This window comes from Suricata suricatta, chromosome X (assembly GCF_006229205.1).
Source record: "Suricata suricatta isolate VVHF042 chromosome X, meerkat_22Aug2017_6uvM2_HiC, whole genome shotgun sequence".
NCBI lineage: Eukaryota > Metazoa > Chordata > Mammalia > Carnivora > Herpestidae > Suricata > Suricata suricatta.
The window spans coordinates 82,796,067-82,824,066 of NC_043717.1; the positions used below are offsets into that span (position 1 = coordinate 82,796,067).

General features: G+C 44.7%; 2 protein-coding genes across 2 annotated transcripts in view; one reads left to right on the forward strand and one right to left on the reverse strand.

Annotated features, from left to right (window-relative positions):
• The window catches only part of UBE2A (ubiquitin conjugating enzyme E2 A), an 8,737-nt gene extending 423 nt beyond the window's left edge, over positions 1–8,314 (forward strand). Inside the window, exons 2-6 of the mRNA XM_029930585.1 lie at positions 101–181; positions 594–619; positions 6,577–6,666; positions 7,622–7,710; positions 8,062–8,314. Coding sequence (XP_029786445.1) covers positions 101–181; positions 594–619; positions 6,577–6,666; positions 7,622–7,710; positions 8,062–8,190 — 415 coding nt within the window. The 3' untranslated portion in view covers positions 8,191–8,314. The remainder of the gene's footprint in view (positions 1–100; positions 182–593; positions 620–6,576; positions 6,667–7,621; positions 7,711–8,061) is intronic.
• Positions 8,315–12,427: 4,113 nt separating this feature from the next.
• Positions 12,428–27,494, reverse strand: NKRF (NFKB repressing factor). Its single transcript, XM_029929902.1, has 3 exons — positions 26,812–27,494; positions 16,382–16,512; positions 12,428–15,402 (listed from the first exon to the last, which is right to left on the reverse strand). Exons 1-3 carry the CDS (start codon positions 27,075–27,077, stop codon positions 13,445–13,447), a joined length of 2,355 nt encoding a protein of 784 aa, XP_029785762.1. The 5' UTR covers positions 27,078–27,494; the 3' UTR covers positions 12,428–13,444.
• Positions 27,495–28,000: the final 506 nt, after the last annotated feature.

The window sequence follows — 28,000 nt, forward strand, 5'->3', positions numbered from 1 at the left end:
GGGGCGCAGGGCGGGTCCCGAGGCGGGCCGGCTGTGGTAGGGGGCCACCCGGCGCGGGCGCCGGGGCCGGATTGCGGAGCCCCTGTCTGTTTCCCTGAAGGTTGCAGGAGGATCCCCCGGCCGGAGTCAGCGGGGCTCCGTCCGAGAACAACATAATGGTTTGGAACGCGGTCATTTTCGGGTGAGTCTGCGTTCCGGATGGTGGCGAAACGCGCGGGGGGGGGGGTGGGGACAGGGAGGGAGGCGGCCCCCCTCGCGAGGGCGGAAGGGGAGAGGGAAAATGTTCGGGTCTGGCCGGGCCTAGGCGCCTCCCCGGAGCCTCTGCCTCGATTAGTTCGGTTCCCGCTGCCAGGGGGAACCGTCTGGGGTTCTGAGGGGGGCGGAGCGGGGAGTGGTAGCGGGCAGGAGGGGCGGCCTGCGCCGGGTTTCGGAGCCCAAACCATTGATCTGTCGTGGCTTTTCGGACCCAGGAAGCAGTGGTTTATCAGAGGCTTCACTTGGCAGAGCTTGGAATAGCCATCTCTTAAGACAAGCCTCTTACCGGAGAAGGGAGCCCCTTAAGCGGGAACTGACTCTTGTTCTCTGTGTTGCAGGCCTGAAGGGACCCCGTTTGAAGATGGTAAGAGAGTTTCTTTACCCACCTTTCAGGAGCCTGATCATCTCTGGGGGAGAGAGTTCTCAGCCCTCCCGGAGTACCTCCTACTTAAGAGCCCACTTCTCCCTAGCCTCTGCCTGCTAAAGGCTGACTGGAATCCAGTATGTGGCAGGTTGTTCTGACCATTGTCCGCTGGGCTAGACCTGCACCTTCTTTCTTGCTTGTTTCTTTAAAACAAAACAAAACCAAAAATCTGGGTAAGGCTGTCGCTTTTTAAAAGTATCATAGCAGCGGTGTTCAGGATTCTTGAGGTTTGGGCTGCGATCCTGTTAATTTCAGCTCCTTATCTAGACACTGAGTTAGTATCAACCCACACACTTGCTGATAGACCCAGAGACCCCGGAGACTGCCTAATTCAGAATTCTTCCACAAGGGCAGGAGCTGTATTCAGCAGGTGCTTACTATGTGTCTGCTGGATGTCGGATGAGTGCAAGAATCCCTTGCAGAGAACTATTGGGTTTCTACAGTCTGACAGTTCAGCTGTCAGCCTCCCTGCTCTGAGATGGTCTTGAATGGCTACTTTGAGTGTAACATTATTTCTTATTTTAAAGTGAGTTTTCAGTGTGCTTTTATCAAGACTTTACGGTGAGTAATCTCCAAGCAGCTTCACAGTCGAGGGTGTCCTTAATGTACTCTCTTGACTGCTGTCCAACCTACTTGAGGGTACTGGGTGTGCCTGTTTATAGGTGCGTGAGGTTTTGTGGATTTAGGTTTGACTTTAAATTTTTTTAATGTTTTTTTTTTAAATTTATTTTTGAAAGACCGAGAGAGACAGTGTGAACAGGGGAGGGTCAGAAAGAGAGGGAGACACAGAATCCAAAGCAGGCTCCAGGCTCTGATCTAGCTGTCAGCCCAGAGCCTGATACGGGGCTTGAACCCACGAACTGTGAGATCATGACCTGAGCTGAAGCGGGATGCTTAACCAACTGAGGCACCCAGGCGCCCCTAGGTTTGACTTTTAAAAACGCTTGGGTTGCTTTTTAAGGATTGAAAACAAAACTTTCTATCTCGAGATAATTACAGACTCACAGGCAGTTGTAATTAATCATAACACCGAGAGACCTTGTATACCCTTCACCCATTCCTCCACCCCTCTGGTAACCTCTTGAATGACTGTCCTACAGTAGTCACCACCAGAAAGTTGACATGGATAGAGTTTTATGTGCATTCAGTTGTATGCGTGTACATGTGACTGTTTTTTGGAAAGCTTAAAACATTTAAAACATGATTAAAAGTGTTTGAAATACTGATCGACATCGTTAATATTTGAGGTATTTAAAAGAGAGAAGAATCTTTGCGATTTTTTTTTCAGCGACCACCTCTACTCATTGAGCATTTGATGTGCACACACGCGTGCACATAACTCAGTTTGAACGTGGGAACAAAACTATGTCTGCAGACTACTAAGTGTATGCCTGTGTTACCAAGCTGCATGATGCTACCAATGCACAGGATGCCGTGAGATAGGGCAATATCATCGGGTTTTATAATTTGTCCAAAATACTCAGATGTCCCTAGGAGACTGTGGAAAGGACAGTCGCCTGAATTCTTAGAGCTCTCTGTCTACCTCCACTCCCCCACCCCCTGTGGGTAAATATCACCACTCTTCTTCGGTGCTGCAATTAGAAGAAATGACAGCAAGAGTGACTGATTCTAAAGGCATACTACTTTGGTGCAGGAGGTCATTTGAACTGACCCCTGGCAAGAGCTTGCTAGACTCCATATTCCTCTACTAGATGGGTGCTGGTTCCTTACACCCTAAGCATTCTCTGCAGACTAACCGTGTATTTGCTTTAGCTCCAGCAGACGTTGTTTTCGTTGGCTTTTTTTTTTTTTTCTTTCTCCTGATTTTACTCAGACAGCTTTGTGCTGGGCACAGCTTTATTAATAGTACATTGCTTTGCCGGAGGACTGGCTACTTAAATATTTCAAGGATGCTTTACTTGGTTTAAGTGGTATGAATTGAGAAGGTACTTAAGGAATCCATTATCTACCTAGATCTTTCCCGATGCTATCATTCGTTCTATTTTTGATGATGTATCCATACTGGCATTACTGAAAGGAATTACTCCAGCTAAATAACAGTATACTTTTCTGATTCATCCTGTGAAGCCGAGCCGTCTGCTGTTCATGGAGGCTTCTGCAGGTGTCTAGAACACCGATTGTGGTTACAGAAAATATTTTGACCCTTTTTGAATACGCTTTATATACAGTTAGGGAATTTACTAGGAAAGACCGATTAAGGACAGGTGGTGTCATTGGTTTTGTGGTTGCCAATGTAGTGTATAAATCGACAGCCCCAAAACTACTTTTGCCCCTTCCTTGTCAACCCTTTGCGGTGGGAGTTTCTGAAATAGCCAGTCCCAACTTAAAGAGATGAAGACTTAACGAAAAGGAACTCTTCAGAGTATCTTGATTTAATGTCACACGCTTCAAGTAAGAAGAAAATGTTCTCAAGAACTTATGCTACCAAATAAAAAACACTGAGGGCAAGCTTCCTCATCAGAATATTTTAGTATGTATGCTGAATGCAAAGACTATGGAATAAAGTATTTTCCTTTGCATCATCTAAAAATTATTAATAGACACAGTAAGATGCTAGTATTCGCTTTTCATAATAAGTGTATTCTTAAGAATTTGGATGTAGGTCTTTTAAAAATGAATCACTTAAAATCCACTGTTGAGTGTTCTTAAGGTAGATACATCCTATGATGAAGAGTATTTGGGTATTACCTTAAAAATCAGAATTTCCAATTATACATACATATATATATATATATATATATATATATATAAGCATGGACTCTGTTTTTTCCTCCGGGGTCACAAACTGGTGGCCAAAAGGCAGAAAACACCTCCAGAGGTGCTTCCTTTGGCCATCACAGTGTTTTCAAGAATTTGAATTTGCAAATGTCTTTAGCAGAACATACACTCTCTAATTTTAATGATATCACTCCTTTTTGCCATACACCAGCCATGTAACACATCTCATTTTCCCAGTCCATATGTTTTGATGGATTAATTGATATTTTCCTTACAATGTTTGGGCCTCCTCAGGAAGATGAACAAAATCAGTACCGATTGTGTACAATGGTGAGGCTTAAGTTTTCAGTTGATTTAAAGCCTGACCGTCTAAATATCCAGAGGAAAAAGAGTGTTAGTCCCCATTGCATAATATTCTAAGATATTAAATTTTCTTAACATTTGTTTCGGATCTCCGAAGTTGCATTGAGGGTTGTAGGAGAGAGGTTCTGGTATGTATCCATGATAAGTAGTGTACTTTGAATAAGATTTGGGGTGAGTCCTAATTTACATTTTAGTACACATCACATTGTTTCACTTCTCAAGATAGTAAACAAGCTGATTTAAACGACTTGATTAACTTTGGTAGCTAACTAGGTAACCGCCTTGTTGAATTTCTGGGCAAGTGTTGGGCAGAAAATCCAGGTCAAGGACTTTCTTTTGAGAAAGTTTGAGAGCCACTCGCATGCATACTCACCTTAGATTCAGCTGTGAGCGTTTGATGTGGGTCAGGAAGCAAGTACTGAAGATTTGAATTCATTACTTGTATATTTCTGACTGATCGTGAAGTTTGGAGTTTTGGTTTTTACCTCCTTCCATTGAACCTTTAGAATTTTTGTAGCTACAGTATTTATGGAGCCGTTATTTTGTGTTACTGCACATATTTCCCTCCTTAAAACCTCACAGCAATGTTATGTGGTGGGTACTTTTCTAAATCCCATTTTACAGATGAGGAAATTGAGGTTTAGTCAAGCTGAGTGGCTTCCCCAAGGTCTCACAACTAGTAAGTGACAATGCAAGGCTTCGAGCCCAGGTCTTTATGCAAAGCTGCTGCCCTTCCCCACTGTGCTCTGCTGTTTCCACGCATGCCCTCATGTGCTGCTTACCACTTTTAGGTTATCCTATTTAAAGTACCCAGGAGCTCTGTGTGCTATTAAATCCCCCCAAGCTTAGAGCAATTCCTTGATGATGACTTTCTTACCTATTATTTAATCAGATTTCAACATCGAGCCAATGTGTTTATACTTGAGAGATAAGCAAGCTCCCACTTTTGAACTAACACTCATTCCCACTTTTTCCGGTGTATTTTAATATAAGTACTACTGAAGAGAAAGAACCAATCTTTTTTTCCTCAAAAACAGGAAGATGTCTGAATGGGTGGCAGGTTAATGAAAGTAAAGTATGTTCTGATGGAGTATAGCATGTTTGTCCATTCCAAAATACTGTACTATTGCTCTTAGTTATAATGCAGTGTCTTCAGATCTGGCTTTCCACACAGCTTAGGGAGTAACAGGAGTTTGGGAGAATATGTCCATATGTTACACTTTAAATTATTCTGAAACTTTGGGAGACATGTTCACACTAAGGGCAACTTAGCAGTTTGTTTCATAGGAGTTTGCTCATAGAAAACAAACTTTGGTATTGTTACATGTGATAGATCTAGCAATAGAATGTAGTCTTTTTTTTTAAGTGGTGGATAAACTTATTAATGGAAGGAGGAAATAAATTGCCAACTCTGAAGGAACCGTTAACTAAGTATACTCCAGCTGAAGTATGGTCTGTTGTATCAGAATAAATTTATTAAATGGACCAGAGTAATACAGTAGAACGTCCATCACCTTATGCCAGACAGTAAATGATTCTGTAAGATAAAGAGATTTCAGTCCGGAAAAAACAGTTTCCCAATTGTTTCCTTGAATTTATTAAACCCAATTTAAAAGCTACTATGAAGGAAATAATCTCCCCAAATCCCAACATCCTATGATTCTTTAAAAAAGATTTTTTTATGTTTATTTATTATTGAGACAAACAGAGCATGAGTGGGGGAGGGTCAGAGAGAAAGGGAGACAGAATTGGAAGCAGGCTCCAGGCTCAGCTCGCTGTCAGCACGGAGCCTGACGCAGGGCTTGAACCCACGAACTGCGAGATCATGACCTGAGCTGAAGTCGGACACTTATCCAACTGAGCCACCCAGGTGCCCCTCATCCTATGATTCTTGAATGAGATCCAGTTTGTTCGTTCCCTATAAAATAAGTCTATAGTGTACCTTAGGGCCTCCTGCTACCTTAGTTGACATGTATTCAAGGAAAAGAAATTCATTTCACTAGTAGCCTAAACAAACATCATTAGAAAGATAAATTTGCTGGAGACATGAATGCAATCTAATGTGATGTTTAAATTATTTCTGCCATTAATTTCCTCTGTTAGTGTGAATAATTGAGTTGATTTTCTAGTGAAGTACCTTGTGAGTCATACTTAAGGACTTTTGAGAGAGACTGTGACGTTTTTTTCTGGCTTGTGTTCAGTTGTGTTTTCATTATCATGTTGCTATTATATGAAAAGGAGTCTGAGCACTCCTACTTATTCCCTTCCATTTTGAAAATAATTTGGTTATCGATTTGTATTTCTTTTTTTTTTAATTTATTTTTTGAGAGACAGAGAGACAGCGTGAGCAGGGGAGGGTCAGAGAGAGGGAGACACAGAATCTGAAGCAGGCTCCAGGCTCTGAGCTAGCTGTCAGCACAGAGCCCGACATGGGGCTCGAACCCACGAACCACGAGATTATGACCTGAGCCGAAGCCGGACACTTAACTGACTGAGCCAGCCAGGCGCCCCTCGATCTGTATCTCAAGCATTGATTCTGGAACCTTTTTACTCTCATTCTTGGCCATTTCCAAATCACTGGAGAGTTTAAGATGGGGGCTGGTTAAAACAGGCCTTTGAGTCTCTCAGCCTTGTAAGGGAAGAAGGCCAAATTTTGGCTCTAGTTTCTGGTCATTTTAAGGATATCTGCAAAATGTACAGTGGCTAACGTTATTCTGCAGGCAGTAATTTTGCGGTTTAAGGTGGCTGAACAAAGTGATAAATCTGTTTCTTAAACCTTTCTTTTCTGACTACAGGAACATTCAAGCTTACAATAGAATTCACCGAAGAATATCCAAATAAGCCACCGACGGTTAGATTTGTCTCTAAGATGTTCCATCCAAATGGCAAGTAGCACTTTCAATGCAGTATTTTAAACTGCTACGCTGTGAATGATGGTGGTGTCTCGCATTTCCTACCCGTTCGTCTGTAGTCCTACCCAGGAGTTTATGTAGGCCCCTTCCGTTCCCTGAAAACTGAGCTTGTCCCTGAGGCTCTGTGTGTCTTGGTCTTGAGTTCTAGAGCTGAAGCCGTGAAGGCAGTCTGCCCTCGCGTGGAGCCTGCAAGCCGCCTTGTTTTGATGACCTTCATTATTTACTTATTACACAAAAATAAGGATGCTCTTAATGTTTCCCTTTAACGTCAGTCTCATAATTATGTTCACGTTTAGAACAATTTATTTCTTTAGAACAGTAGTTTTCAAATGTAGATGCAGATCCAAATTACCGCGGAACATTTTTAAAGATACAGATTTCCGTGGCCAAGGGCTACAGGGTATGGGAAAAGCACCACAGGTGATCCTAATTTACATTCGGCCTCCTCCACCCCCAACCCCCGTAGTAAGCCTCAGAACAGCTTGCTTTTTATTCAGGTTGATAAAGTCTTTTCCAGGATAGCAGGTATTTTTATCATCATGCCAACATGAGCCCTTATGAACTCTGTGTGTTATTTCAGATAGGAGACCGAGTTTACGAATTGAGTGCACTAAATTCCCACAAACCTGAATGGCCAGGGACTCTGTCAGGAATACCGCGTGTGATATCATGGATAATACGGCAGTCTTTTCAGAAGAATGCGCCTGGACCATCGTCTAGTTTCATACCAATTCTAGTTGACATTCTCGAATTATTTCACTAGCGGGGATTAGGACTCTTCATTTTAGAAAGCTAAGTGAGAAGCAGTTTAGGAATCTTTTAAGCCCCCCCTCCCCCAGCAAAGTATTCTTGACTTTATTTGTCTTGACTATGTTATATAGTCTTAGTGGGTTTTATTGTGTTTAACGCACCACTTCTATGCTTTCAGTCTACGCAGATGGTAGTATATGTCTGGACATACTTCAGAACCGTTGGAGTCCAACCTATGATGTATCTTCCATTTTAACATCCATACAGGTGATTGTTCCTTACTGTGGCCACCTCTGGCCTTTGCTCTATGTATATTAGCAATTGAATGGGTTTTGAGAGTCCCAACATTAAAGGGCGGGTCATTAGTAAGACCTAAGTGCCCAAGTGCAAATCATGCATTTGCCTGGCTGCCGCAGATCACTGGCACTCTGGAGTGGGATGCTAAGAAGGCAAATATAGTCCTTAGGACAATTCAGTGGATTGGTTGGAATGTATACTTCTGTGCATCAAGGGACTGACCTGTCACAGTTGTTTGTAATGTTTCTCTAGTCTCTATTGATGACCCCCATCCCAATAGTGGGACTGACCTGTTACAAATTGTTTCTCTTGTTTCTCTAGTCTCTGTTGGATGAACCCAATCCCAATAGCCCAGCAAACAGCCAGGCTGCCCAGCTGTACCAGGAGAACAAGCGGGAATATGAAAAACGTGTTTCTGCGATCGTAGAACAGAGCTGGCGTGACTGTTGACCCGGGTGCAGCAAAGGAAGAGGCTGGTCAAGAGGAAAATCTATATTGATGTGTTTGTCTCCTTCCTGTTCACTGTCATTACATTTACTTTATTAAAAGCAAAATAGCTGTTGTGCCGTTTCCATCTTCCCTTGCCGAGCTTTTCTGACCCCTCCTCCCCTCTCCTTGAACATCAGAAAACACCCTGAGATCAAATGTACTGACTGTACCTGGGTTACGTGCAAACTTTACTAACGCTCAATTCCTTTTCTGTTGTGTCTCATCTCCGGTTTTAGGGCCGTATTGTGCTACCGTGCTTTACACTAAGCTTTTAAAGTGAACCGTTACACAAGCGGCGCTTGCGCACAGCTCGATGCCCAGGGTGTTATTTTTAACAAAATGATTGCTGAAGTGTCGCATCCTGGCCAGCCCTTCACTCATGTTGGATTTAGACGTGAATGCTTGGAACATGGCCCATGGCAAACAGGGGAACAAATCCATATAAGCGTCCATTTTGAAAAAGCGATGGAAGCCAGAACTGCTAGGACGGTAAGGTCCGGCCAGTATGACTTACAAGATGGTTTTTACGGGCAGGAAGGGGACAGTAAAATGGCTCGGCCAAAGGCGCGCCGCAGTCGCTGTGACTGACCCGTCCTCTCCTTGTGAGATGCTCGCTGGGCTCACCCATGCTAGGTTTCAGAAGCCTGAAGTCATCTTCTGGGTTTTGGCTTTTTAAAGAGGTGTGGGAGCAGAGGAATGGAAACAGTCACTAGTTTTGAGGCTAGGGAAGGTTGGAGATATGTTCATCTTTTTAAAGGAGCAGTGCTACCCTCGATAGACTTCGGATCCCCCATCATTTTTCAGACTTTTAAGGAACCCAAGGAAGGGAGCTATCTGTGGCAAACTATTTTTCCACTCGACTCCCGAGGTCGTGCTGCATGCTATAGTTTCTTCTTTCTTTTATATCTGTATCTATATATATAGTTTATTGTCAAGTTGGTTTCCATACAACACCCAGCGCTTCTTCCCCACAAGGGCCCTCCTCCATCACCACCACCCCACTTCCCCTTTCCCCTTCCGCCCTCAGTTTTCTGTATTCAAGAGTCTCTAGTGATTTGTGTCCCTCTCTCTCCCCATCTCTCTTTCCCCCTTTCTTCTTCCCATGGTCCCCTATTAGGTGTCTCCTGTTAGACCTATGAGTGCAAACATACAGTATCTGTCCTTCTCCGCCTGACTTATTTCGCTTAGCATGACACCCTCCCTTTCAGTATTATAAGAACATTAAAGTCAACGTTCGTGATCCTTCTGTGGATATTTATACTTTAGATAGGCAGTATGTTTAAGCCGCAGTGTGGGACAAGGCTTGTACACATTTCATGTAATGTTCCATTGTCACCTTTCGTGCGTTTGTCACTCTTCTAAATCGAACTTTGCACAAGTAACCCATGTAAAAAATGTACATTTTCAAAACTTGTAAATAAAAATAACCTTAAAATTTTGTAGTCAAGGTATAATTATATTTTAGCTCACTATGAACTTTTAGTATTAACTTATTGGAATCTCACATCTACTCACTTTCCCCCTTGAAATAAACATGGTGAATACGACGCTCTGTGAGAGGAAAAACAGGAGTAGATACTGTTGGAGAGGACCTTCTTTCTTGTCATAAGTGTTAATGCTTTGTTCTTTTTTTAACGTTTTAACAAGAATGTAAAACTGTTAAATAAAACAAAGTTCCTTCAGCATACAGTATGGTCAATCAAGCGAATGAAGTGGCGTTGGGGCGGGGGTGGGGGGCGACAGACCTGGGTATTTACCAGCACCCTCACAGGCCAACATCTCACTTGTTGATCCTGACGTAGCTTTAACTCCTCCAGAAAGGTGTTTTAGCTCCTGTGCGGGGAGTGCAGGGGAGCCTCAATCTTCTCTTGTGGGAACACAACTGCTCTCTCCTAGGGAGCAGCCCATCTCGTTCTAAAGACCCTGGAGCGTGACTCGGTGGGAACGCTCCTCTCTCCTTCGGGGTGGGGGCGCCATGAACTGAAACTCTTCATGGTGTGGGTACTCACTCATCCTTTAAGATGAGGGACTCAAAGGAGCCTCAGGGGCAGAGTTCATGCCCCACGGTACCAGGTCTGTCCCACCAGCAGCAGTGTCCTTAAACACGCTTGCTGTTTTCCCTCAAGTCCATTTCTGCTTCCAAGCAGAGCCACATTACATTGGTCTTTATTTGGTAGATTTGTTTTATATTAACTTTATCATCCTACCGTGGCGGGGCACCTTCAATATTGACACTGTTAGTCACATTTGAAAAAATTAAGGTGAGATGGGGAGTGCAGGTTTCATTTGTCTCCTTTTTATACACCTCCTGAGAAACCCCATTCCCAGTTTTTTTCATGGGATAATCCTTTGAAAAGCTTACAACAGTCAACAGCTGATCTCTAAAGGCAACCTATCCTGAGGTTGAAGGTGCTACAAAAACCATTCAAACATTTAATGCTATTTTGCCTTTTTTCTTTACAATGTTTTTTTTTTACTAAAAATGCCACAGGCTGCCTGCATATAATTATACCCAGAGAGTTAAAACAGATTTGGAGATCCCTTTACAAACAATGGTCTAATGTGAACTTGAGTCTTCCTTTCTGCACCTGCTGATACTGGGATGGGGGTATGAGGAAGAAGCAAAGTTGTCATCAAGAGTCCTTTACTTAGGACCCACCTCCAGCTTCAGGGGTTACTCCCAGCAAAGTGAATGCATTGTATTCTTCTAAAAAAAGAATTCCAACAGAATGCATGAGATTCCCATTCATTTTGCAATCAAAAGGGAGGGAGAAAAAATCTAAAAAGTGGATCTGTGACAGTGGAGGCTATATATATATATACACACACACACACACATATATACATACATATATACATATATAACTGACAGAGTTACTTCCTCAGTATAACATATTTAAGTAATTCTAATAAAACCTGAAGCAGCTCATTTATCTGTGCAGGTTTTATAGCAAAGGGACTGAGTTACAAATGACTGCAGTTTTGAAGAAAAGGGAAATACAGGAGCCAACAGATGGGGACAAAATAGAGCAGCAAAGTTGTCTAGCAGCTCATTCTCTTTAAACCCATTTCTCAACATATTTTATTTTGAGTTAAGTGACTTCTTCCTAATTCCACATGAATACCAAAGCTAATCTAAGGAGTTAGGAAATCTGGACCCTCAAATCCAGAATCAAATATATACTTGCCACCCACCCTCCATGCACAAATACACACACACATGTATTTGTGTATATATATTTGGCCCAATTATTTAGGAGCCTTGACTGTGACCACATTAATATTCTGTTCTGTTGAACTTATCTAAGTAAAGCAGATTCGTAGGTAACATTTCCGTACTTCCCAGCCCCCTCCCCCCAATCATGCTGGGAATAGGAAAGTGATGTAAAGAAAGAAATGACTTTTCATATCCCTTAATCCACAAAGCCACTCCTAGTCAAGGGAGCGAAGGCTGGCTTTTCCAACTCACCAGCTGAACTGCAGCTTCTCAAGTTTGGTATGAGCCTTGTAGGTTAAAAAAAATTCCTATAAAATCTATAAACATCTAGCTCTGTTCCCTTTGCCATTGTTAAGACGTGAAGAGCCAAAATAGAAGGTGCATTCATTTCTCTTCCTATCAGCATTAGGAGAGGCTACCCACTGCGGGAGGGAGGAAAGGGAGTGGGGGGGGGGAAGCAAATACCACACGCTGTTAAATCGCTGTGGGTGACCAAAACATGGAGATGCAGGTGTAAAAGTGAATCTCTTCATATTTTTTAAATATGGATTTGACTACCATGGACAGCTTCTTCATGCAAAATATGAGAGAGGGGAAAGGAAATTACTGTTTATTGTGAGCCAACTGCATGCCAAATACTGTGCTAAACGTTTTAAGACCCTGTGAGCCCGCTAAGTGTCCTACTATCTCATTGGAGTGTTTGACTATCGAGATCAATACTCCTCTCTAAATAGTAATATGTGCTTTATCTGCGGTACAAAACCAAACTCACGCAACAGTAAACAGCCTGAGCTCTGGTCGCAGCCAGCAGGCTGGGTCACAGGAAAATGCGACGGGTGACCGGTTAGCTGTTCCGATCTGCTAAGTCCTTCTAGGTTCATCCACAGGCGCTCTGGGCTTGAGACACTGTCTGCAAACACCACTTCCCGTCTCCAAAGGTCCAAAGCGCCGCTTAGGAGGACGGCAATAAGCACACCACCATGTTGATCAACTCCGGCTCCTTTTTATTCAGAAAGCATATGCTAATTCTTTTTATACATTTTTTATACATTCCAGAAATAAGCGAAAATAGCGGTTTTAAATATGTTACAAAGTTGGCTTTTGGGGCTTGGTAAGCTTTGTGAGAGAGAGATCGGCCAACTGACCTTTTCATCAAAGCACCAATGGATCTCCAGCCTCTTACCAAGTTGTACGGCGGCCGTGGCCGCCTGGGCCGCGCCGCGCACCCGAACTGTGTGAAAGCTGTGACGGAGAGCGACTGTCTCTCTGCAAGGCACCAAGAACGAACAGCTCCAGCTTCCTTTCTTCTGAGTGAATCAAAGTTTTTGAAAGTTTTCAATTGCTCTCTCCAGTAGTGCTCTCTCGGCGTGAAGACTAGAATTGTTTAAAACTTATATATCACCAGATAGAGTAAATCTCTTTCAGTACTCTGGAAACCATGTGGTAGAAGTTATAAATAAAAGAACACTAAAATTACTTTAAGAAAGTCTTACATCATTTAGTCGGTAAGGACATTTACACATACAGCACAATTTACTGTTAAACATTCTTTAACTGGCTTCACACAAAGATGAAAATAGTAATACAAAATGATCTGACATTTTCAGTAAGTCTGGAATTAAGATGGTAGTTTTATTGTAGTCAATGTCAACTTTACCTATCATTGCGGATCGCTGTGCTATGCCCTTTAAAATGGAAATTTCTTTCCTCGGGGTGAACTTCCACTTGGACATGGGTTCTCACTTTGTACAAACTACTAAAATCTGAGGGGCACAGCGAGATGAGAGACAAAAACAGTAACCGCACAGTACCCTCTGCCGGATGAAGCTATTACAAGTGGACAGAGTGTTCGGGTTCCAATACCTAATAAAGCACTATATGAAATGAACAAGGTGAAACATCTCAAGAATGAATATACTCTGCAGTCAGGACACGTAGCATTTCTTGAAGTCACCAATCTGCCTCGTTGGGCACTTAACAAAATAAATTAGTAATATCTCAATTTGCCTGAGGCATCACAAGCTCGTAATGGCCCACCTGGCCCTCCTGTTTGAGCTGATCTAGCAGGTCTTCCTTCCGTCTCTTTCTACCTACCACCAGGTACCTATCATGGCCTACCCCATGCGACTTACTCTTAAGGCCGTACTTCTGGGCAATCTGGTGAATTTGCTTCCGCTCATCGTTAGTCAGCTCTGTGGAGAAAGTCAAATCCGTGTGGCTCTCCGAGCGGGCATAGTTTCTGATGATCTGTTCGATGTCTCTCTTGGCGATTCTGTTCACCCTCTCTACGTCGAGCCCCAGCCCTTCTCGCTTATGCTGCTCCTTGACGGAGATGGGCTCCCGGATGCCCTCGCCAGACTTGCCTAACCCGCCGCCTGTCCAGCCCATCTTCCTCAGCAGCTGGTTTCCTATGTTGTCCTCCTTGATTTGCTGTTTGTAAGCCTCCTCGGCCGAACGGCCCTGGATTTCGTTTCGGGAAATCACGTCTTCGATAGCTCCTTTCTTCAAATTGTTAATGACGGTCGGCTGGGTCTTTTTGAGGGTCTTGACCGCCTCCCCGGCAGCTTCGTACTTGACAGTTTTCTTCACCCCGACCGCCTCCGCGATCACTTCGCTCTCCAGAATCACTTTGCACTTCCAGCGGAGGCCCGTCATCCTTTCGTACACGTACTCAACCGTCATGCGGTTGAACTGAGCCGTGTCGTTCAGCGTGCACACCGGGTTGGAGGAGTTCTCATAAACCACGAGATCCTTTATATCTTTCTTCTTTCCAGACCCGCGGGGTGAAGAGCCCGTCTGGCACTGTGAACTCTTGATGGATGGGCAGGTGGGCTGTGTCTTCTGAAGGATTTTCAAAGCCTCGTCGGCAGCCGCATGCTTACTGGTCTTCTTGGTTCCGTAACCTTCGGCCAAGCAGTGATCTTGCAAGAACACCCGACAGCGCCACGTGCGGTTGGGCATCATCTCATATTTGTATTCAACTGACATTTTGTTGTAGGAGGCAGAGTTGTTAAGGATGCCGATCGCATCGTTTGCGTTTTCTGTAAGGACAAAGTTGGTCCAGTGTTTGGCAGAAGCATTAAAGATCGGCTGCCCTGAAGCATCTTTCGCCAGCACCACCAGCTCTTCCGGTGGCTTCAGAGCAGGAGGAAAGTCATAGGAAGGCACGCCAATCTGACACACCACGAGGTCCTCTCCGATCGTGTGCTTGAATTTCCTTCGGATGACTCTGACTTCAATACGCTTCTGCAAGAGTTTCACAGCGAGCTCCGTGGCACGGTCCCTGGACCCGTTCTTGCTGCCAGCGTAGCCTGTGGTTAAGTAGATATTTTGGCATCTAACTTCACAAGCGTAACCATCTGTTAGAAGTTTCTTATTTTTGGGGATGTCAGCGGGAGGGATCTCTTTTAAAGGAGCGTATATATACTCAGGATTGGTCTTGCACGCCTGAATACACCGAGTTAACATGTATGTATAATTAATTTTATCAGATCCGGAAGTCATCTCTGGATTAGAAAGGTTCTTCCAGATCGTTGCTGTTAGTTTTTCAATAAAATACTGCTTCTCGGCTACCACGGACTCAGGAAACGTCTGTGAGGGCGAAGGCTCGGGGGCCGCCTGGGAGCTCGCCTGCTGCGATGCGCCGCTCGGGGCTGGGTTCCCACTGTCAAAATACATGCTGGCTGTTACAGGCTGGTCTTTTGTGAAAATAAATCCTGACGAGTCACAGTACTGAGAATTCCCATCCTGGACACTGAAAGAGTCTTGGGTATAATCTTGGTAGACGTCCCCTGGCATGCTGACAAACTGTGGCGGTTCATTTACCTCTTTCGTTTGAGGGCCATAAGGATCTTCCTGTCTTTCCTCTTTTGAACTACTAGCTACAAAATGTACAGGCTCAAAACGAGGTCTCGCATGGAATTTGGAACTGGCTTGCTTTTTAGGAGGATTTTGACCTGCAGAACAAGTGACATTTACAATTCATTAAAAAGGGAATACTGCAAAAGCAGCAAACAGGAAAACAGTACCAACTGTATTATTTGCAAGCTGCACTGTTGGTACAAGATACTTCCCATCACAAAAACTTAGGTCGTTTCGGGGAAGGGACTCAATCAATGTAGGATCCCGGCAGGAGGGATGGCCCCTGTCCTAAGTGTAAGGGAAGAGACTCGACAGAAAGTCTGCCACCGCGTCAAGGACGCAGGTGCAGTGCGCAGAGGAAGACGTGGTTCCAGCGTAACCTCACAGCACCGGTGCCGCACACGGAACAGATGGTTCCAGCGCAGGAGAGAGGGCGGCCAGGGGCTTCACACAGCCTCCCTCTTTGCTGTCAAAGGTGAGTGACTCCGTGACAGCTCTTTAGAGAGCTGTGACTAAAGAGCAAAGCAAAATAATTATCCAAAGAGCCCACAGGTTTTCAACGTCAAAATCTTAGTTCTGATCTATCCACCACAAAAGGGTGGTTTGCCATGTTTTATTTCTAGAACAAATAGCAGCTGGAAACTACGGATTTATGGGGGGCATCAAATTTAAAGCTACGGAAGAACTCTCTGTTGAGGCTGTACCAGCCCCTAGGGCTTCCTCCTGTAACACCACTCAGTAGAAAGCTGCTCCATCTTGGGCCCATCCAGGAGGATTTAGTTAGTTAGATGTTCAGATGATAAGGTGGTTCTATTTGGAGGGACGGTCCGTGCCATGGACTTGAAGGATAGCATTAGACTGTGACCTCAGTATTCTTAGTTTTCAGTTCGATTTAGCATCCTGAAACCCCACCCCCACCACACCACCGTACAAAACCAAAAGTTAAAACTCCTTTACCTCTGTGTAAGATCCAATGTTACCAATGTTATTTAAAATCACATACCAGACTGATATCGTTTTGAAAAAGCCACATTGTTTATTCAAATCCCACCTTCCAGAATCAAGTATACTCACCGTCACATGTTGAGAGGTGGCGTTTTTGACCTTTGGAAGGTTTGGACAGCATCAGATCACACGCAGGCATCTCCCCGATATCAATCCCTTCAGCCATTTGCAGAATTTTTTCCATCAGGCGTGGGCTGTACCTATTTAGATTAATATAATCTATAGTTAAAACACGTAAAGCTGCAGTTGTTTTTTTATGTCTTTGAGAAACAGACAGAGAGTGAGCTGGGGAGGGGCAGAGAGAGAGAGCGGGAGACAGAATTGGAAGCAGGCTCCAGGCTCTGAGCTGTCAGTACAGAGCCCAATGGGGGACTCGAACCCTCGGACTGTGAGATCATGACCTGAACCGAAGTTGGACACTTACCCAACTTAGCCACCTGGGTGCCCAAGACCGCAGTTTTTAAAAAGGCTTCTAAATGAGCCAATCTTGTAATTGCTCCCACAGGACTGTATCAACAGAGTATCTTGCTATAAAAACTAAAGAATCTGCTCTAAATTATTTACCTATCAAATGAGTATTCATGTCACTTCATTAGAAGACATACAAACATCAAATCAAGAAAATCTGAGTGAAGAGGGGGCGCCTGGGTACTCAGGAGGCTAAGCATCTGACTCTGGGTTTCAGCTCAGGTCCTAATCTCACTTCGTCAGACGGAGCCCTGTACTAACAGCTCGGAGCCTACTTGGGAGTCTCTCTCTTGTCTCACACTTGCTCCCTCTCACATTGGGCTGTCAGTCCATTAGCACAGAGTCCGCTTCAGATCCTCTGCCCCCTCTCTCCACCCCTCACTCCTTGCGTGCTCCCCTAAATAAATAAATATTTTTTTAAAACCCTCAACATAATAAACTTTACGTCTCATCCAAAAATTCATTTGAAACGCATCACGGACTTAAATGTAAAACTATAAAACTTATTAGAAAATACAGGAGGAAATCTTCAGTATCTAGGGTGAGGCAAACAGTTCTCACACCGGACATCAAAACCATGACCCTTAAAAGGGAAAACTGATAGGATACACTTCATCAAAATTAAAGCCCCTGTGACGAGGATGAAAAGACAAAGCTACAGACCAGGAGAGAGATTTGCAAACCACACACTTGACAAAAAACGAGTATCTAGTATAAGCGTCTCTCAAAATGCAACAGTAAAAATACATAGATATTTAAAAATGAACAAAGAGACGTGAACAGAACATTTAACCAAAGAGGATAGACAGACACATTGCAAATAAGTACACAAAAAGATGGTCAACATCGTTAACCACCAGAGGAATGCAATTTATCTTTTTTTTAAAAAGTTTATTTATTATTGAGACAGAGAAAAACAGAGCATGAGTAGGGGAGGGGCAGAGAGAGAGGGATACACAGAATCTGAAGCAGGCTCCAGGCTCTGGGCTGGCAGCACAGAGCCTGACACGGGGCTGGAACCCATAAACCACGAGATCATGACCTGCGCCCAACTCAGACGCTTAACCAACTGAGCCACCCAGGTGCCCTGAGAAATGTAATTTAACACCACAACGGGGTATCACTACACATCCTCAGAATGGCTAATGTATCATCAGCAACATCTAATGCTGGCAAGGACACAAAGGACATGGGTCATTTATATGCTACCAGCAGGAATGGAAAATTGTGTGCCACTCCGGAAAACAACTCAGAAGTTTCCTACACAATTACCACAGGACCTAGAAATGGCACACTTTGGGGGCCATTCATCTCAGAAAAAGCAAAACGTATGTTCACACAAAAACCTGTACGTGAATGTTTGCGGTAGCTTTATTTGTAACAGCCAAACACTGCCGTCAGCCCAGAATTCCTTCAGCAGGTGAATGGTTAGGATCCGGTACATACGCACCTCAGAACACTACTCAGCAATAAAAAGGAACTGATACACATGATATTGCGTATGAGTGGGAAGGAAATGGATGTGCTTATAAAAGGGTAATGTGAGGGACCCTTGTGGTACTGGAACTGTTCAGTACCTTGACTATGGTAGTGGCTACACAAAACTACACATGAAATAAATTATATTCAACTAATAAACACACACGAGTACTGGTAAAACTGGGGGATCTGAATAAAATCAGTCGATTTGAACGTTATTATCCTAGTTGAGATATTACACAATAGTTTTGCAAAGTGTCATCATTAGGGGAACTGAGTAAAGAATCCAGGGCGGGGCACCTGGGTGGCTCAGTCGGTTAAGCCTCCGACTTCAGCTCAGGTCAGATCTCACGTTCGTGGGTTCAAGTCCTGCATCAGGCTCTGTGCTGACAGCTAGCTCAGAGCCTGGAGCCTGCTTCCAGTTCTGTGTCTCCTTCTCTCTCTGCCCCTCCCCCTCTCATGCTCTGTCTCTCTCTGTATCAAAAATAAATAAAAACATTAAAAAAAAAGAATCCAGGGCATCTCCGTATTATTTCCTACAACTGCATGTGAATCTACAATGATCTCAATGAAAATGTCAATTAAAAAAAGGAGATGGGAACTTTATCATCTTATTTTATTAGTATCACTAAAAAGGAGACAAGCAGACATGTGTCCCCTTACGTGATAGGACAGGAAATACAAAGCACTATCTATAAAGTATTCTGGCCCTCTAAATAATCGAACTCAACCCTAATCAAGCCCCGAATTCCCAGGAATAGCTTAAACATCACCACCAGAACATAGCCAGCCAAGTCAGAATGAAGGAAGCACTGTGTGAAAATCCAAATAGATAGCATGAAAATAAAAGGACAGGGGAATGGGTTTCTAGATTAAAGCAGACAGTCCAACCAAATACAATGTATGGACCTGGTCTGGACGATGAATCAAACAAACCAATAAATGTAAAAACACATTTTGAGGGACACCTGGCTGGCTCAGTCAGCAAAGTATGCAACTCTTGACCACCAGGATGTGAGTTCGAGCCCCACATTGGGTGTAGAGATTACTTAAAAATAAAATCCTAAAAGAAATACATTTTGAGACAAATGGAGAAGACTGAACATGGATGCTGATTCTAAGAAATTGTTAATTTTGTTGAGTGTAAATAATGGTGTTATAACTCTATTTGTAAAAATTCTTGGGGCACCTGGAGGGCTCAGTTGGTTAAGCATCTGACTCGATTTCAGTTCAGGTCATGATCTCATGGTTCATGAGTTCAAGCCCCACATCAGGCTCTGGGCTGACAGTGTGGAGTCTGCTTGGGATTCTCTCTCTCCCCCCTCTCTCTCAAAAATATAAATAAATTAAAAAAACATAAATTTGAAAAATTATCTGGTACAGATACATACTGAAGTATTTGCAGGTGAAACGGTGTCAAGATTTTCCTTTTTAAAAGTTTATTTATTTTGAGAGAAGAGAGAGCACACGATAGGGGGCAGAGAGAGAGGGAGAGAATCAAGAGTCTGACGCTCAACTGACTGAGCCATCCAGGTACCCCAAGATTTCAATATACTCCAGACTATCTCCCACAAAGAACTGGGGGCACAACAGATGAAGCGAGAAGGGCAGCATGACAGACTTGATATTTCCGAGGTCGGGTGATGGGCGTGTGGGGGTCCATTAAGCTCTTTTACTTCTGTGTGTGGTTTTTTCCTGTTAAAACGCTTCAAAAACACACAATTCTTAAAAGGGCTCTTTATAAAGGAGATTGGCTGCTTGACAGACTTCCAGAGAACTGCAGAGAAAGAAACATATGGGCTTAAGTAAAGTTTCTGTCATCCCGGGGACCCACTCACCCTTCCTACCTTGAGAGCCTTTCCTGGCAATGACCAAAAAAAGACTCCCAGTGCCATTTGGGAAGAAAATTCTGAATACGAGTAACTACCACACCTTTATACGAGTAGGTTCTGAACTTAAAGGAGGGTAACATTTTCCATTTGTGGCACAACTGGTTCCACACCCAGTGGACAGAAGGCCACCGGCTGGCTCAGCGGTAATCTGTACTCTCTGCTGATAACTGCTACTGCGGCTGCTCTGGGATTTAAATGCCAAGAATAACCTTATTTTCATTTATTCTTACCTAAACATCAGATAGTATAACCTACAACATTGTACTTTCTTAAAAATTTTTTGTTTTTTATTTATTTTTGAGAGACAGAGAGAGACAGAGCATGAGTGGGGGAGGGTCAGAGAGAGAGAGGGAGACACAGAATCTGAAGCAGGCTCCAGGCTCCGAGCTGTCAGCACAGAGCCCGATGCGGGGCTCGAACCCACAAACCATGAGATCATGACCTGAGCCGAAGCCGGACGCTTAACAGACTGAGCCACCCCATGTGCTTTCTATATATCACTTCCATTCACAGTTGGGAGTCCGAGTTCCAAGGTTTAACGCAGAAAACAAATGATTATGAAAATGGAAGTTTATATATCTTAAACTTGTCATGCCACTTTTGCTACCCAAATTGGTACTACACTCACCTTGAGTTCCAGGCAATATTCTCCAGGCCTTCAACTCCAGCCTGATTCCAAATATGGTACACAACTGTACAGTGTGCATGAGTGGTGCATCTGGGGCTCAACCCATTCACTGTTGTCCCGGGTTTCTTCCAACATTAGTAATTATTCTACCTACTTGCTGTTCCCTATTCATGACATCTGCCGCAAAATCCAACATCACCCATGGGCTATAAAAATAAACCCGTGCATAGGTGTGAACACAGTCAGCTTCGTATTAGTCATAATACTGAGGAAACCCAACCAGCTCCAACAATAATGGAAACGACTGACCGTACAGTACCTCACTCTCAACAATTCAGAGGACAATGTAAATGTTAACCACAGTCTTTAATAAGAGACCCTTAGGATTTCATTCCCATCTCTAAAATTCTTCTGAGACTAGCTATCCAAGAACAAAGAAGTGGTTCCACAATGTTTTGAAATATTATTTACTTATAATATTCCTTATTTGAGAGAGAGAACAAGTAAGGTAGGGGTAGAGGGAAAGGGAGAGAGAGAATTCCAAGCAGGCTCTGCTCTGTCAGTGCAGAGCCTGATAAAGAGCTCCATCTCACAAACTGAGATCAAGACCTGAGCTGATATTGAAAGTCCGATACTTAACCAAAGAAGCCACCCAGAAGCCTCTATTATTCTTATTTGAGAGATAGTGCAAATGCAAGTGTGAGCAGGTGAGAATCTCTTTTTTTTAATGTTTATTTATTTTTGAGAGAGAGAACTAGTGAGCATTAGTGGGTGAGGGGCAGAGAGAGAGAGAATTCCAAGCAGGCTGTCAGCGCAGAGTATGATGTGGGGCTCAAACTCACAAACCATGAGATCATGACCTGAGCTTAAATCAAATGCTTAACTGAGCCACCCAGGCACCCCAAGAATCTTAAAAAAAATTTTTTTAATTTTTAATTTATTTTTGAGAGAGAGAAAAAGAGAGTGTGCATGCAAGCGGGGGAGGGGCAGAGAGTTCGATGCAGGACTCAAATTCCAAACCATGAGATCATGACCTGAGCTTAGTTGGATGCTTAACTGACTGAGCCACTGGGGGGTGGGGAGAGAGAGGATATATATATATATTTTTTTTTTTGAGAGAGAGAGACAGACAGACAGACACAGAATTCAAAGCAGGCTCCAGGCACTGAGCTGTCAGCACAGAACCCAATGTGGGGCTTGAAGCAATGAACCACGAGATCATGACCTGAGCTAAAGTCGGACACTGAACCGATTGAGCCCCCAGGTGCCCCAGAGAGAGGGAATATCTAAGCAGGTTCCACGCTCAGCATGGAGCTAGATGCAAGGCTTGATTCCATGACTCCAGGATCATGACCTAAGTCAATATCAAGAGTTGGGTGCTCAACTGAGTGAGCCACCCAGGCACTCCCGGTTCCACAAATTTAAATAAGCCAAGCCAGTAAAGCTTTCACTACTGTTTTCCATTATGTTTTTTTTTCTGTAGGTAATATATATATACACACACACTTTTTTAATGTTTTACTTATTTTTGAAAGAGAAAGCAGAGGAGGGGCAGAGAGTAGTAGGGGAGAACAGAGGATCTGAAGCAGGCTCTGTGCTGATAGCAGAAAGCCTGAAGCAGGTCTCGAACGTATGACCTGTAAGATCATGACCTGAGCCGAAGTTGGACATTTAATCGGCTGAGCCATGCAGGCGCCTCTGTAGATTTAAGTAACACCTTTACTCCAGAAATTTTAGAGAACCTACCAAGAAATGTACCTACAAACTCAACCACTGATAACTTGGTCAACATTTTCTATGCTTTCCATACCACCCCCCCCAAAAGAATTCCTATCAGATCATCTATATTGATGATCCAATCTGGTGGGGTGACGGGGTTTTTCTTAATTTACAATAAGTTTTTTTCTACGTTATTACCACATAAGTTTCAATGGCTATATAATATTCTAACTTATGGAGAGATCGTGATGTAAAGTATCATTAAGGCAAGCAAATCTAATAAAGTAATAATTGCATATTACATATTTATGTCTGTTAATTTACCCATTTGATCATAAATGCTAAAAAACAAAACTGAAAAACTTCAGCAGGTCTGTAGAGTTTTCAAAGATACCATATCATGTACTAAACTTTTGGAAATCAGCACGTTATTCAAGTGTCCCATCAGACCTGGCATGCATAAAGAGGATTTATAATGGACAAAGGCTTTTGACTTTATGAATCTTACATTTGTTTTTTTTCTTTATTTGAGAGAGCGAGCGAGCACGCGCGCACGAGAGAGCACACAAGCGCACAGGGGAGGGGCAGACAGAGAGAGGGAGACAGAATCCCAAGCAAGCTTTGCACTGTCAGCATAGAGCCTGATATGGGGCTTGAACTCACAAACCATGAGATCATGACCCGAGCTGAAGTCAAGAGTTGGACACTTAACCAACTGAGCCACCCAGGCACCCCATGAATGTTATATTTGTGAAAAAAGATAGATGCACACTTAAGCTCTACAATGGCACTTGAAATTCAACAAATATTCAGTAATGCTTCCAAAGTTTTCTTTTACTTATTTATATTTTAATGTTAGTTTTGAGAGCAAGTGGGGGAGGGGCTGAAAAGGAGGGTGAGAAACCCAAGCAGGCCCCACACTGTCAGCGCAGCACCCAACACAGGGCTTGAACTCACGAACCATGAGATCATGACCTGAGCAGAAATCAAAGAGTCCCACACTTATCTGAGTCACCGGGGCGCCCCAATGCTTCCAGAATTTAAAAAAAAAAAATTATTAAATTGTTCTACCAGGTTAAAAAAAAAAAGCTGACATTTCCAAACTAAGCAAAGATCAGGATTCCCAAGTATAAAACTATTTACTCAAAACTATTAATAAGACTCAACATCATAAGTGAATAACACACAACCAGGTTATTGATAAATCTCTTGAAAGCTCCCCTCCCACTTCTTTAGCTGGTGGTTGATGCATGCTACCGACGTGCAAAGTTATTTTCACAACATGAACTCAACTGGAACATTATCTACAATTTCTAAGTAAACTTTACGCAGTTCCCTAGGCATTCATATGAACAATTACGTAAGGGCTATACATGCAGGTGAGTAGAAGACTACACTAACTTTTCATTAGCCACAAGACATAGCTTAGAAATTGCCTGCAGAAGAAATTCTTGAGAGGCTATTTACTTTTATGACACAGACAAATACTAGTGAAGAGAAATAATTTCAGCTATTTGAGCTTCCTGGTTGCCTGGGAAATGATCAAAAAGCTGACTGGAACACATTGCTTTCTTTTATCCTCCAAAGCAGCGGCTCTCACAGTGAGGACTGGCATCCCATGATCCTCAGGCTCACCTGGGAACTTGTTAGAAATGCTAATGGAGGGGAGGGCTCCTGCCTCCTACCTCCGGAATCAGAACGCTGGAGGTGGGGCCCAGAAATCTGTGTTTGAGCAAGCTGGACAGGAATTCTGAGGCTTAAGTTTGAAAACCAATGTTACAAGATGCATTGTATCAAGATACTCAAGCCTTGTTGTGAAAATCGCCAGTTATCACCAAAAGGAATGAAAAATTTTGCCCCCCTGCTCATGTGGGAGCTCCTCCTGGCTGGGTTTTAGGATCAAGGAGTTTTCAAAGCTCTCCTTGACCTAGAACTTATTTCAGCCCCAACTAAAACAGAACACAGAAAGCCCTTGGGGGGGGGTAGGGGGTAGGAAGAGTGCTACCATTTGCAGTGTGTTCTAAAAGTTCAGGGATGATGTCTGAACAGCAAATTAACAATGGGTGGTTGTGCAGTGTATTCTGAGTTCCCTTGAGAGAACAGTCTTCTCTCATGGAACAGACCAGAAAATGAGCTCTGCCAACATCAACCTTAACAAGTACCGGAATACAGATTTTACCCACCTGATGATGACAGCTAACATAAAGCCTGACTAAAGTGGAAAACTGCACGTGGTCCCTAGCTTCCAAGACTCTTTACTGCCCTTTCCCTTTTTCCTGTATCTATGTTATCAGAAAGAATGCAAACATTATGCTTCAGTTCAGCTATGTGATAATGTTACAGCAATTCTTGTAAGGATAAAACTGACTTAACTAAAATGTGACGTGATGAAGAATGATGTCTCCCACACAAAATGTCCTGAATGCTTGAACTTTAACAGCAACTACCACTGGCCTGTTTTGTGTTGTTTCAGGGCCTGGTTGGAATGAAATCCTTAGATAAAATAATGCTGTGACTTATGTCAGTTCCTTGCTCTCACTCCTGGTCTATCCTTCCCAAATATGGCAGCTGTGTCTCAGTGGAAAGAGCATCAGAAGACCCAGGTAGCGGCCCCAACTGTGGGACCTTGGAAAAGTCCCTTAACTTCTCAGCCTCCATTGATTTAGCTGTAAAAACGAGCCACCACCTAATTCCCAAGGGTGTTGTATTAAGGGCGAGACATAAATTATGAATACGTTTGGTACAGTATAAAGCTAAAAGTCATCTGTTCACTCCACACACATTTGCTGAGTGGCTAGCACACAGAAGACACTCTTGTGGGCACTGAGAATAAAGGTGTGAACAAGAAAGCAAAAACCTCCTCCCCAAAGGAGCTTACACTCTAGCGGGAAGGTAAGATTTATTACCAACACAAAGGATAGTGGTTCTCCCCCATGCACGTTGTGTTTTTCAGGATTCAGATTTCCCCGGGCTTTCTGTGATATCAAGGGCTCTATGATTACAGGATAAAGGTACCTTTTCAACTGCAAAACATAATACTGGTAAGTAAAGGTCAATTCGATTTGTCTGAATCAATAACGGGGGCTTCCCTAGGTGTAACCAGTTCCTCCAGTGAAATAATCATTGTCTCTGGAGGCAGAAATTACACTAACCTAGAGAAGAGGGGAAAGAAAGAAATTGTGATCCAAGCAAAACAAAGTATATACTGAAAACTATGTTCAACAATCAAGGGTAGAAGTGGACAATCCTATTTTTCTGTATCTGCTTCGGCCATTCCTAGAACTGAATTGGCTGAATTTGATCTGGTCATTTTCCAAAATTTCTCATCCTTCCTAATAAAAAATTCACTGTGAGCCTTAAGTGTCCAAAAAAAAAAAAAAAAAAAAAGCGCCTCTCAGTCTATCAAAGGAATGATTAGTCTAGGACCAATTTGGGGGTTCCGAAGGACACAGATCCAAGTAGTCTGTTTGTTGTTGGCTTTTTTAATGCGTGGAAACCATACTGCAGTCTCCATTGAATGCAAAGAGCTTTCAAAGAGGCCTGTTCAGAATGCGCACCCGGTTCTAGGAAACGGACACGGCCACACACACACCCCTAAAACCTCACCCAGAGGCCAAATGTTAATCCTTCTGATCACATTTAAGGTGAAAGGAGAGCAATCCATTTTTAGAATAGATATATCCCTCTCTTTGTTTGCGTCCGTCTAGGCACATTATGCGCAAACCTACAAGCAAGGCGGACCTTGAAGCTAAGACAGATCGCACAGAACCCGCCTCCCCAGGAGAAGACAGTAAAACCCCGCCGGGGGGCTGGTGGTGTTTTATTTCGTGGGGCTGGAAAGAGGGAGTGGCCAGGAGAAGCCGAGCAGGGTTCCCCCCTCTCCCTACCCCCACCTCCCTCCCTCGCCCCGCGACCCTCGAAGCCCCGACTGTCGAATCTCTCCGCGGATACCGCATCCTTGGAAGGTCCTACGCAGGTCCGAGATTCTGCTATTCGTCATTTCCCACGCCCTCCCAAACCACCACCACAATGACCACCTCCCATCAATCGTCTTCCAGGTGCCGCTCTATTTCCATCCCTGGTCCTGGAGGAGCTGCTCCCGCGGTCCCCGCACCCTCTGGCTGTTATGTCACCCTCTGCCCACCTCACTCGGCCAACCCCCCCGCCCCGAGCAACACCGAACCCTCTGGGGTCCTCCAGCACCTCCGGCCTCTAAGCCCGCGTCCGTATTCTGACCCTGTCTCTATCCTGGCCTCCCCCCAGCACCGAGCCCCCTACTCCGGCCCGCAGCGCGACCCTCACACCTTCCTCACCTGCAGCCCAAGAAAACGTGGTTGGTCCAGGCGGCGGAGAGCGCAAGGAGCTGGTCCAGGGCAGCCCCAGGGTAGCTGTGCAGGTGCCGACAGATGAAGCTGCGCCGCAGAGCCCACTGCCAGTCACTTTCGTGGCTATAGCGCCACTGCTCCAGCACTGGCTCGGGCGGGGGCGGCGGGAGGGGCGGCAGCGGCGGCGGCGGGAGGGGGGGCGGCGGCGGCGGCGACAGGAAGTCGCCCCCCAACAGCAGACGTCCGCCAGCCATCTTCTCCGCCCCCAAGTAGGGACCCTGGGGATGAAGCCGGCTACCCACCAGGAGCGAGCGGGAACGAGGGGACGGGGTTGGAGGTGGGGGGGGTCGGTGGGAGTGGCCGCGTGAGGAGGGGGTGCGCCGAGGCGCGGAGACCAACTCTCAGGGGACGGGAGTGTGTGCGTGAGGGGCGACCGTTAAAAAAGGAAAAGGCGAGCACGAGCCCACGTCCCGACGCCGGGGTGCACGCCCGCGGCACTCCTCCAACTCTTGGAGGCGCAGGACGGCGCCCGCCGCAGTCACACGTGAATCGGGGAGACCAGGCCGGGCCCAGTACTCCGCACGTCCAGCGACCCGCAGACCCACGCACTGCGCGGCCACCGGGGGAGACACCAGCACGCTCGGCTCCCCCTCCTCTGGGTTCTAGCCTACCTACCCGCGTGCCGCCCCGAGGTTGTGAGGCCAGTACGCGTGCGCCGCCGCTGTTCCCTAACTTCGAAATCCCGTCGCCGAATCTCGCGCGACGTACCTTTTTTTTTTTTTTTTTACCCCTACTGGGAAGACTCTGGGCCTTTGACGCACTACGGAGACGAGCGGGGGGCGGGGCGGGGACTCCGGGAAGTGAATTTTGGAAGGTTCTGTGAGGTTCGGGAGCTCGAGTCCGAGAAATCCCTGGAAGGCGCCCGCTGGTGCTTGCTGGCACGACAGCTCGCCTGACGCTTTGGCCCGCGTTTCTGAGCGGCGCGACAGTGGGACCGAGCCCTTTTGGGAGGGACTTCGGCTTGGATTTTACGCTTTAAAAAAAATGTCAGCTCTCCGAGGCGCGCGTTCTTCAGAGGCTGGCTTGAAAACCTCGGCGTCGTGCGTCACTAGCTTTGTATTTTACGGTGAACACATAGGGGAAATGTAATGCTTGCAAAGAAAGTCATCCACCGCGC

Coding starts and splice junctions, on each gene's coding strand:
- NKRF (XM_029929902.1), bottom strand. CDS start 27,077: ATGGCTGGCGGACGTCTGCTGTTGGGGGGCGACTTCCTGTCGCCGCCG. Junction 16,513..26,811: donor CACGTTTTCTTGGGCTGCAG/GTGAGGAAGGTG, acceptor TAATCTAAATAG/GTACAGCCCACGCCTGATGG. Junction 15,403..16,381: donor CCACCTCTCAACATGTGACG/GTGAGTATACTT, acceptor CTTGTTCTGCAG/GTCAAAATCCTCCTAAAAAG.